The 12,074-nt window shown below is 57.2% G+C and overlaps 1 protein-coding gene across 1 annotated transcript in view; it reads right to left on the bottom strand.

Annotated features, from left to right (window-relative positions):
• Nucleotides 1–11,675, bottom strand: part of NAV1 (neuron navigator 1) — a 202,768-nt gene extending 191,093 nt beyond the window's left edge. The window contains exons 1-2 of the mRNA XM_065402683.1: nucleotides 10,876–11,675; nucleotides 7,354–7,457 (exon numbers count right to left, since the gene is read on the bottom strand). Of these exons, the coding sequence (XP_065258755.1) occupies nucleotides 7,354–7,457; nucleotides 10,876–11,675 (904 nt within the window). The remainder of the gene's footprint in view (nucleotides 1–7,353; nucleotides 7,458–10,875) is intronic.
• Between the last annotated feature and the right edge of the window lie 399 nt (nucleotides 11,676–12,074).

The raw sequence follows: 12,074 nt of genomic DNA, 5'->3' as shown, positions 1-12,074 counted from the left end.
AGTTTATGCCTTGCCACACTACTCCCTTAGTTACTTTAGCCCCGTTGCCTCATCAGCTGGATGTTGGTTACCTAATTGTGGGCAGGGGAGGGTCCCACAAGCCGAGCAGCCATTTCTGGAACAGAGGGTCAGAGGGGCGAGGGCAGGAAAGTGGCACATAATGCACCAGAAGGGAATGGCCAGGTAGATGTGGGTTTCCTAGAGGCAGAACCGCATGCCAGGCACCTCAAAGGCACCCATGTAACCCATGGGGGGGTGTGCATTCTGGGTGCCCCCGTGACTGAGCTGCAGCGGATGTGAATTGTTACAGCGCAGAGCTATAGAGTGGTAACAGCTCAAGACTTGAGCTCTAGGGGTCTCTGGTTCAGTCCCTGGGGTGGGGGCGGTCACACGTATTCAAGGCACTCCAACCTTGGGAAGTGACGGAGCTGAGCTCACAGCTGGTCGGTGACCCAGCAACAGTAAGGAGTGAGGCAGGGATGGGGTGGGCCAGGTGCTTCACGTGGAACAAGCTTCCCGCAGCTTGGCAATGGCAGAGACTCACGGCAGAGAACCGGGAGGGAACCAGAGTCACAAACAGCCCAGCTGCTCCTTGATGAGGGAGCTAGAACTCTAACAGTGCCGGGGTTTTCCTTAAAGTGCAAACCCTGCTGCCAGGCACCATGCCCGTAGGTGCTTGGTCATTTAAGTCACAAGGTTACGGCTTCTGCTCCCTGATTGGCTGAGGAACACTTTTTTTAAAGAGGAGAATAACAAATGCTGACCAGCATAGAGTGGGGGGCCCCTGGGGCACCCAAACAGCAGTCGGCTCTTCTTCAAAACCCACCTTGCACAGCTGTTTGCGGATAGCAAACAGGGAAGGGGCACAGCTGTGGCTGCACTGAATAGCGGCTTAGAACTTGAATGCACAGTTGTGCACACGGGCTTTGCAGGATTTGACCAGCTCTATTGGTGAGTAATAAGATACCACAAATCCACGGCAATCCGCTGCCTTCTCATTCTCTCTCACACACCCACACTCCCTGATTCTTGCATTCCCTCCCAGGCCTTACTGGGCTAAGCCCCATGGAAGTCAGTGAGAGTTTGACCTGGATGACAACCTCAGGATTTCCCTTAGAGCCAGACACTGGGCATGAGCTTCTTAGGGCCAGCTTAGGGGAAATGTACCCGTATGTAAACAAGAGTAATTCTCTGTATTGTATTTAAGCTCCATTGCAGTGATGTCTGGGCTGCATCCACTGAGCCGATCACTAGCCCCCCTGTTTGCTTCATGGCCATGCAGGCAAATTAGGGCAGAATCCCCTAATGGGGCTGTAATCCCCTTACACTGTGTGAGCCAGCCCCTCTTTCTCTGTGTGGATTCGCATGCTGGGCCCAGCCGTGGCTAATTCCGGCACTGAATTGCACCTGCTTTCCAGGAGTTCCCCTCACTGCTGCTCCTCGGCCCATTCTGCATGCTGGCGGGACTGGACATTCCTTAACCCCACCAGCCTCCCCACTCATGCTGGCTTGGCTATAGGCTAGTGTACGTGCATGGTGGGGCGGGGAGGGACAGAGCACACAGCACTTTGCTGCTCTGAGTCAGCCCAGTGCTCTCTGGAGCAGCCAGCAGAATTTAGAGCAGCCCTTAAGTTGCTCTAGTTAATACCAGGGGCTGTTCTGGCTGCTGGCCAGCTTAGAGCTACTTTCCCTCCCATCACTCTCCTCAGCTGAGAATCCAGCCTCAGTGTCCAGGGATGGAAGAAACCTGTCTCCGAGTGACACTGGGCAGGTGCAGTGTACCACGGCGGGGGAATGCACGTGCCCGCAATGACCTGGCTGGGCCAGGCCTCCACAGGGGGCTCAGCTGTTAGCCAGGGATTGAAGAGATGTTGTGGGGCCTTAGCCTGAATCTTGGCACACTCATGGCAGGGTATAGCAACGGCCATCCACTGCAATAGGGAAGAGCACAAGCTCTCCTCTGACTACCAAGAGGATGTCTACAGTGCAGCTGGTCCCAGCACAGGCAGGCAGATGTGCAGGCTCTGCTCCAGCGAGCGCACTCAAAATAGCCGTGTGGCCGTTGCAGCGCGGGCGGTGGCACAGTCTAGTTGCCTGAGTGGTGATGATGATGAGGGAGTCTCATGTCTCTCACACATCAGACCAATGCGAGAACCACCAACTTGGTTACATGTGGGCCAGGCCTGTTCATCCACCACCAGCGCAGGCTGCGCTTTCCTTGCTTTGCATGGTTCATGTTCTTCACACAAAGCGTTAAGGCGCCTTGCTTCAAAGCGGGCAACAGCCACATGACAACTCTGCCGCCACCTTGCTCTGTGGTGGGCTGCTGCTTCCCCGTCGCTCGGGTGAACCTGAGAGGCTTTCAAGTTTGACTTCAGCATGTCTTTACATTGTATATACAGGCCACCATGAGAATGGTTGCCTTGCTTTCGCTGGCCATAAAATGTGGCCTTGTGTATTCTCCAGTCGTCCATATGAATGAGATGCCCAGACCAACACAGCTAGCTTGAGCAGACCCGACACACCCTACAGCAGCTTTTCCTCTTGGTATTAAGCACTCAGAACTCTGGGCTATTGAAGCAGATCAGTGCAGTGCTAGAGCCCACTTGGCAGAACCCCCCACTGCCTAGTGCTATCTCGGACCCGGCTCCTCTCCAAATCCTCCCTTTTGGGTTCCAGAACTGAAACAGCCAGCCTGTCCCTCACCCACTCTTCTCCCTGCTCCCAGCACATGCTGAGCCCAAGGACCTCACAGAGATTTACAGAGGGATCAGTATCACAGGCTCCCATGTGACAGCTGGGAAAACTAAGGCAGGAAGAGGGGAAGTGGTTTGCTCAAGGTCACACGTTGAATCAGTTGGGGAGTCAGGAGCAGAGCCCTGCTCTCTGCCTGCCAAGGAGCAGCACCTTCCCGGCTTTGCCTGGAGCTGCAGAGTTCTCCTCTGAAACACCCCAGACAGTCTTTCCAAGAGGGGTAAAGTTCAGCCGATCCCATTGTCCCCTGTTGCATTAGAGCCGGAAGCAGGGTTATGAGACTGACTGGACATTGTCCACCCCATCGTGCTGGTAACCAGCAGCCGAGCTCCGCGTAAGGGCCCGATCCTGGCAGCTGCACAGTACCCTCCTCTCCATTGGCTTCTGTGGGTGTGGAGGGCGTTCAGCACCTTGCAGGAGCCTCTTGGAACCAAGCACACCCAGGGCTGCTGACACGTTAACCCCCTGCTCCTCTGCATTCCCGGGGCTGGGACATCCCCAGGTAGCATCTCCAGGAAATCAGCCACACCTGGGGAGAGAGGCTGGAGCCAGGCTAGTGGGAGGTACCTTGTTAACAGAGCCAGGGTGAGTTTGGGCACAAACCCAGAGTAGGCGGATTCTGTCCGAAGGCCCCATTTGCAGTCCCTTTAGCCAAAGAGCCACTTTCCTTACCAGGCTCCTAGAGAGATACAAGGAGTTTCCCAGAACAGATGGTTTAATGGAGCCCGGTTCCTATCATGAATGCAAACAAGGTCACAGATCGATGCCTCCGCCCTGTACATTTCTATGCAGAGGCCACTTCAGTCAGGTAACCCTGCCAGAGAGCCAGGCAGACCAGTATACTAAGATCTAGGAGGACAGACAGGCAGAGACGATACTAACAGGTAGCAGGACAGACCGACAGATGTGTAGACTAGAAGCTCAGAAAATAGAGAGATAAGGGAGTGAGGTAATACGTTTTATTGGACCAACTTCCCTTGGTGAAAGAGACGAGCTTTCACAGAGAACTCAGTGTGACTCGAAAGTGTCTCTTTCACCGACAGAAGTTGGTCCAGTAAAACGTATGACCTCACCCACCTCGTCTCTCTAATATCCTGGGCCCAACATAGCTACAGCAACACTGCAAACTACAGAGGAGGATAGACAAAGTATGCTGAGGGCTGGCTGGCTATTCCCAGCGGACCTTTGGTAGAAATATCACGACTATTTAACACGTTCGGTATATAACACCTCACATTGCTGGATGGATTGGTTGAGGTTTATTTTCTAGTGCTACAGCTCTGGGCACATTTACAAGTTTCAGACAGGCATTATAAATGTCAGCACCCTTGTCCATTGTGTGTACAGGGTCAGAGTGCAAAGAGCTCACCTCCTACAACTGGGCCCTGAGTTTTAGACTCCCTCAGCACCCCTTTAGGCACCTACCTAAAGGCCAGACTCAAACCCTGTGGAGTTACTCCTGATTTACACCTGATTAGCTAGATTTTCACCAGAGCTGGGCACCCAGGGCTCACAGCCCCTCTGAAAAATCTGGCCACTTCTTTCAGTGCCCGACTGGGAGTAGAGTCTATTGAATATCTGCTCCGTAATAACCTGCCTCTCCCTGCACTGGCTGCTTATGGCTGCCCACCAATGCACTCCTCCAAAGCTCCATGCCTAGCCACCACTTCCTCACATGCCTCAGGAAAATGAAGTACCTTCCAGCATGTCTGGCAAAAGAGGACACGAGGGGCAGAGTTAAAGGGCTCTCACAAACAGCCTGCCAGCTTCCCCTTTCTGTTTAAATCAAGAGGGATTCTAGTTTGAGGGCCTCTTCTGCTTGTACTGCAGCTGCAGTGCTGGGAGGAGACAGGGTCTCAGATCACTGCGGGCTTCACATTACCCTTCACATACCCCTGCAAGGTTGGTCTTATTTGTTCCTTCTCTCGGTACTGACTAAATCCTGGATTGTGAGCTCCCTGGGGCAGCAACTGCCTGTGTACTATTTGTCTGTACAGTGCTCAGCCCATGGTGCCTCAATTGGGGTCCTTAGAAATAATAAATAATAGAAATTATTAGAAATAATAGATTAGAAATAAAAAATAATAGCGGGGCCTCTTTCTGACATCACTATCCCGCTTTCACCCCAGTGTCACTCCTTGGCTGAGCAGTGGCAGTGTTCTGGGGCCCCACAGGTCAGCTTCCCAGAGGAGGAGAGATCAGTGATACAAAGTCTGAGTATCTCCAAAGTGTGACTTGCTTTATTCACACAAACACCAGTCCTGGAACAGAGGGGGTCAAATAGCATGGAGAGCAATCCCTTCTTCCAGGAATCTCAGCCCAGCATTAATGACCACTTCCCAAAGAGCCTCATGCATTGACTCCAATCAGAGCCCATGACAGAGAGCAAAGTTTCCTGCCACTCACATAGCTCCCTGTATGCAGAACCTTGACCAACCTAAAAGTAATAACACTAGTATTTCTTCCAACACTAAAAACTTACTCGCACATGCAGAAAAATTACTTGGAGGATATGTGTAATAGCACCACCTGCTAATGCCTGCCATAGCCCCATATTCTGCAAAAGGGTAAACAGAGGCATAGAGAGGAGCCATGATTTGTCCAAGGTCACACAACGGTCAGTGACAGAGCTGGGATTAGAAGTTCTGCAGTTTCCAGCCCTGAGTTCAGTCCCCTACATCACATGACTTCGGAGATCAGACCAGTGGGGGAGCCCAGCTCAGAAGCATGGCTCTGATTTCTGATTAGATTCTCCCAGGGGATGGGCACCAGAGATAAAAGTGTGCTTATATTCAGGGCCCAAACCTGTGACGGGGGCAGCATCTCCTCAATTCCTATTCTCTCCATCTGGGAGATAAGGCCGCTCCACCCCAATGTTCAAACACTCCACGCCAGCAGGTTTGGGCCTTTCTGCCCCAAATGGTTCAGGTCAGGGCAGCACCCCATGGTTCTGATTCTTTTCTGAATGTGCCCGAACCCCTTTGGTCTTGAGATCAGGCCACACATCTGCCGAGTTCAGGTTTACCCATGAGAAATCCAGCATTGCCGGCTCAAACGGGCTGGTGAGCGAGCGGTCGTTTCATGGCTGTCACTGGCTGAAACCCAGAAGGCTAGAGCCCCACACCATTACTGAAAAAATGAACCAAACTCTCCTGTTCAGGCTGGGTTGGGTCCAAGTCCGGGGCAGATTTCAATCAGTGCAAACCAGCTTTCCTGCCCCCCCGATCAAAGGGCATGGTAAATACACCACTTGGCATGGGGTGGCTGGGCAGACCTCCTCCCCACAGACAGACGGTCTGGCAGCCACCTCAGGCCGTGTGGTGATAATTCAGGGCGGGAGTGAAATGGATGTGAGCAAAAGGCAGAGGCGGTTGCTAGCTCCGGAGGGGCTGATCAGTTCCCTGACCATGAGTGGAACTGATGTGACTCACTGGAATTGCAGGGCCGGATTCCTGTCCTGCTTTACACCACAGTAAATCCAGCATCACTCTGTTAAAATAAAAAAAGAGTCCCCTGGTGTAGGTGAGAGCAGCATCTGCTCCTTCTCCCTCCACAAGACCCGTCTATGTGCCAAAACGATGTCAAACTGACAGGCAAGAGATATACAGCCGCGTTGTCATTGGGTGCCTTCCAGAGCCCCAGCACCGCTATGGGAAGTGCAGAGGACCACAGGACAAGCAGCAATCGCAGGAGCCTTTCCCCGGTATTAGACAGAAACAGGCAGCAGGAGCCTTTCCCTGGTATTAGAAGCAGGCAGCATGGCTCCGAGGTGACAGTCCAACTCCCATTGAGTCCAGCGCAAGTTTTGTCATTGACAGCTATGGGAGAAGGGTCAGACCTACTTGCATGTCTTCCCCCAGCCACTAGCAGGTGCTGAAGAGGCAAGGGACATGGATATGTCCCTGCAGAGTGCCTACTGGTGCTAACGCTCCCTGCCCCTTGCATTCGGGGCCTGACTTTCCCTTCCCAGCACCTTGGGCATTGTTCATAGCAGCGTTTTACATCCATTCTGCACTGGTGGAGGATCAGGCTGCAACCCATCCAGGTCACAAAGGCCCAGCAGGGCTCCCTGCACCCTCTCCCCCATGGCAGACCTAGAACCCAGGCGCCTGTAAAAACCACTGACATCTGGACCCGGGTTCAGAAAAAAACACTCCGCACAACCGGTGTGAGCACATCCGCTCTGTCATAGCATCCCCAGCCAACGACGAGCGCTCCCCAGCACGGCCTGCTGCCAGCGCTCATTAAACGCCCCAACAGGCCCGGCACATAACCGCAGGGTTTAGCAGGTAATGACGCACTCACGGCCAGCCTCATTTTGAGCTAATTACCCGGCGTCTCAATTTTTCTCTCTCATTACGCCGCAAGAGCCAATCAGCCGCATCCCGCTGCCCCGGCCACCGAGTGCAGCAACCTCAGTGTTCCACCAGGCCTTGCCGAGGGCCAGATTCGGCCGAGTTAGTCAGTCAGTTACCCTAAAATACGCCCGCTGGCTCCTTCCTTCCCAGGCTCCTCACCCGGTGACAGAGCTGTTTGCTCAGGTCCCACGTGCTGCCCCCCACCCCAATCCCTAGAGGGGTGAATCCTAGCTTGACTCACCCAAGCCTGGGAAGCCCAGTTCAGGCCCGTCTGCAGGGCTGGTCGGTTCCTCACACGTGCGCTCCTCCTGGGAGAATTCACTCTTCTCCCTGTCTCCCTGCAGCCTGGAGACGGAGAAAGGAGTTAGCATATGTGACCCCCGGTGAATGTGTTACGGGTCCCACTCTGTGCTGCTCCATGGGGGATGTGAGTCTGTTACAGCCCTCAAGCCAGGTGTCTGGACTGTTTAACTCAAGCTGCTGCTTTGAGCTCTGGAGATCCCCGGTTCAATCCCTCATGTCAGGTGTTGGCCAAGAGGGCTACTGTCATGCATGCATGAAAAGCAGCCCCCTGGAGATGCAGGATAGTCCCCTGGGGTAGGGGTTCGTTCCCCAGCTATTTGGGGACTGAAAGCTCGTTGCGCTGCCGGGCAGCAGACTCAGCCAGCCCCACACCAGTAGCAGCAACAGGGGAAGCCAGAAGATCCGGGCCCCACAGCTGGAGGGGACCATGACAGAAAGGGTGAGGGCAGGGAGCCAGCGGAGGGCCCAGCTGGTGGCCAGGCTGCCTCTCCTGGTTGGGAGGTAGGGCCCAGCATCTGATTCCAGCAGGGAACCCATCTGGTCCCCCTCGTGGCCTCTGGATTTGGAAATGGACATGGGACTCACTAAGGCTTGGGGGTGTTTAAACACGTGTCGGATCCTCGTTCCTTCCGTGAGGTCAGTGATGTGATGCTTATGGGTCTAAAGAGATCAGGGCTTGGGTCTGGTGCTTCTCTTACTGAGACCAGTGTAACTGGCACTGGCTCCACAGGGGGTTCCTCCTGATTTACACCAGAGTGAGTGATAGGGGAATCAAACCCTGTGGAGTTACTCCTGATTTACACCCAGTTGGATGGGTGGATAACACAGGGATCAGGGGTTTGCTCCACACTTCCTACCCCAGTGTCTTTTCAGCCACTCAGCCCGGGCAGGCTTTTTCCAGGGGAATTCTCTGTTCCACAGGGGATCATTGTGTCCCCAGACAGCTGTCCCTGGCACACACCCCCCCCCCCCGTGGCCACGCCCCCCAGCTTGGCTTGGCAGTGGCAGAGAGGCCTCTCCCCTCCCAATGCTGCACTCTTGCTTTCCCCACACAGAGCCCCCAGCTTGCGTGGAAGCTGGTGGAGCCCTGGGAGTTCACACCATTTGGAGATGCCTGCTGCAGTTCACACCCCTCTGAGCCATTGGTTCAGGCTCCCTGCAGACTCTGGCATTGCTGCCAGGGTCACAGGCAGGCCACATTATCAACCTTTTCTCTGCATCCACAAAGGCTTGAAACATCAGCATGGGGTGCTTAGGGGCTAGGTCTGGCTGCACCGGCAAAGGGGGGCAGGGAGTATAGAATGGGGAGCTGAAATGACGTGGGGCACTGGGAAGGCTGGGAAGGATCCAGCTGTTTAACCGCACAGGACAGACCCAGCCGCAAAGGCTCATCTGAGCTACTCTGATGCTGCCCAGCTGGACCCCGGCTCCCCCGGGAGCCTGTGGGACCGTCCCTTGCGTGCAGCTGTTATGGGATAGAGTTCGGTGCATGGCTCCTGCGAGCGCAGCTGGGATCAACACCACGGCGGGGGGGGGGGGGGGGGCGGGAGAGGATACTTCTGGGAGTATAGCTCTCTCCCTTCCAGCAGGGCAGACTGCACAGCCTACAGCTCCCAAGGCCCAGCTGGCTACTGCAGCCCAGCCTTCTCGGCGAGCAGAGTGCAAGGCTGGTGGCTGGCGAGCTGGCTGTGTGTTGGGACTCGGGGCCTTTCCCCCATCCCGCACGCCATTGCCAGGCCTTGGAGGGCTGGAGGGTCCCCTCCTGGCTGCAGGCTGGTCCAGCAAGGGAGAGCTGCATGAGAGTGAAGGCCAGGAGGGCAGGACAGAGCCCCATGACCCCACAGGGACTTGCTCCCCCTGCTCTCAGAACCACCACAACTTGAGGCACGATTGTGGCAGGCAAGGCATGAGAATGACAGGGGTGAACAGCAGGAGTAGCCCCCCAGTGCCCCCCATTGTCTGTGGCCAGCCCAACCCCACCACGACTGTTTGTGCCCAACCCCCACCCCACCCACTCACTGTGTGCATCCAACCCTCACCCCACCTCCAACCTCCCCAAGCAGGGCTGGTGCTTCCATTTAGGTGACTGGGCGCCAGGATTTGGGGGGGCGGCATTTTGCCACCCTTGGCGGCAATTCGGCGGGGGGGGGGGGGTGTTCTTCTGTGCTCCAGGTCTTCGGCGGCAATTCTGCGGCAGGTCCTTCACTCGCTCCGGGACCCGCCGCCGAAGTGCCCTGAAGACCGGGAGCGCGGAAGGACCCCCCCGCCACAGAACTGCCGACGACGACCAGGAGTGCGGAAGGACCCCCACCTGGGGCGCCAAAAACCCTGGCGCCGCTCCTGCCCCCAAGAATATGGGCCCCCTCTAGGGTTGACAATCATCCTGGATTGCCCGGGTCTCTCCCAGAATGGGCCTTGATCTCCCGGTGGCTACAGAAGCCAATCTGGGAGATTTTAGGCCCCTAAAAGTCCGGTTGGCAGCGCAGTGGTGCTAAGGCAGGCTCCCTGCCTGCCCTGGCTCTGCACGGCTTCCGGAAGCGACCGGCTCCTAGGCACAGGGGTGGCCAGGGGACCTCTGCGCGCCACCCCCGCCCTGGGCACCGACTCTGCAGCGCCCATTGGCCAGGAACTGCAGCCAATGGGAGTTGCGGGGGTGGTGCGGTGCCTGCAGGCAGGGGCAGCGTGCAGAGCTGCCTGGCCGCCCCTGAGCCTAGGAGCCGGACATGTGGGTCGCTTTCAGGAGCCGCCTGAGGTAAGCACCACCCGGCCGGAGCCCGCACCCCAAATCCCCTCCTACATCCAAGCCCCCTGCCCCAGCCCGGAGCCCCCCTCCCCCAAACTCCCTCCCAGAGCCTGCACCCCTCACCCCCTCCCACACCCCAACCCCCTGCCCCAGCCCTGAACCCCCCCCATCCAAACTCCCTCCCAGAGCCCGCACCCCTCACCCCCTCCCGCACCCCAACCCCTTGCCCCAACTTGGTGAAAGTGAGTGAGGGTGGGGGATAGCGAGTGGCAGAGGGAGGGGGATGGAGTGAGAGGGGGCGGGGCCTCAGACAAGGGACGGGGCAGAAGCATGGCCTCAGGAAAGGGGCGAGGCTGGGCGGAACAAGGCTGTTTGGGTTTGTGTGATTAGACAGTTGGCAACCCTAGCCCCCACTGCATGTGCCCAACCCCCGACCCTGTTTGTCTGCCCCCACATCCGCTCGCTGAGCGTGCCCAGCCCCCACCCTGTGCATGGACTGAGCCCCACATTCCTCATGTCTGATCTCTGAAAGCCACGCCCCAAACTCTATGGTGTGAGCCCACCCCACCCCCGCAAATGCTCCCAGTGCCAATGAGGGGCATGGGCAGATGGTCCCGTGGTTTGTGTGGGGTGGGAAGAGTTGGGGGAGGGGAAGATGAGATGCCCCTGCCCGCAGAGGAGCCCCGTGCCCTGCACACTGCCGGGCTGGGAACTCACCGGTAGTGGAAGGGTGCCACGGTGGCAGTGACCGGGTGACTTTGCTGCGGGACTGAGGAGAAGCTGATGGCCGGCTCCTTATTCTGCATGGGGCTGCTGGTGCCCAGCGAGATCCCCGGGGACTTGTCCTCACCCCTGGCTGCCTTGGGCACCCCGCTGCCTTTCCAGAGGGCTTCCGACACCCACTGGCCTTTCACCGGGCAGCTCTGGGGCCTCTTGGCACTGGATCCTTCAGGGGTGCCGGGCAGCCCAGACTCACTGCACAGGCTGAAGCGGGACGGGCTCTTCCCCTGCAGCTGAGGGGTCTTGGCCAGCTCGGCAGTGCCACTCGGCTTCCCCGAGCCCTTCTTGGCGCCATGGCTGCTATAGGCCTCTCCGGGCTTCGGACTCTCCTTCTCTCTCTCTGTCCCTTGAACCAGAGCCTTCTTAGGAGCCCCCGTCGCTCGAGGCATTGTCTTCGGGCCCCCCCGGGGGCTGCTGCCTGGAGTCCTAGTGCTCTGGCTGAGGCCAGACTCCACCCCGTCGGCCCTTTTGCACTCCGATGGCTCTGCTGTCTCCGGCCCAGGCCCGGCCTCCATGGGGGCTTTGGAAAGGCTCTTCGGCTTGGAGCCTTTGGCCGCCGGGCCGCTAACACAGCCTGGCGCCTTCCCCGGCCGTGGTGACGCCGCCCGCTGGGAAGGGGGGACCCCCAGGCTGCTCTGCCTCGGGGGCAGCTTGCTCTGGGACATAGCGCGGGGCACCGGGATAGCAGACGCATAATGGCTCCGGCCAGTCACGTTCACGTTGGCCGTCCCATTCATCGTCAGAGGGTCCGCGGGCTGGGGAGGGAAGAGAAAAGCAGAGCAAATTAAGGCTGGGCTTGGGGGTAAACGGGGTTTAGAGAGGCCCTGGGGATGCTCCTAGATGGAGTGCTAGACGGGCCCCTCTGGCAGTGTGGTGCCCAGACTAGGTGGGGCAGAGGAACTGCTGGGGTTTGGACTAATGAGGAGGCCCGTGAGCCTGCCCTTTGGCAACAGGATCTTTTCCTTGGCCTCAGGATCCCTTAAAGATCTGCGTACTTGGCTCCCCCTCTCCAGCGCACCCTGGGGGATGGGGTCCCTGTCACACCCAGCCATTTACCCTGGATCCTTTACCCCAGGACTGTATTTTCGGAGCTCTGCTTGAACCTCGGGGAACTGACTGCAGAATCCAGGAAACGG

This window comes from Emys orbicularis, chromosome 4, assembly GCF_028017835.1.
Source record: "Emys orbicularis isolate rEmyOrb1 chromosome 4, rEmyOrb1.hap1, whole genome shotgun sequence".
Classification (NCBI taxonomy): domain Eukaryota; kingdom Metazoa; phylum Chordata; order Testudines; family Emydidae; genus Emys; species Emys orbicularis.
This window is presented reverse-complemented; position numbering and strand designations above follow the sequence as displayed.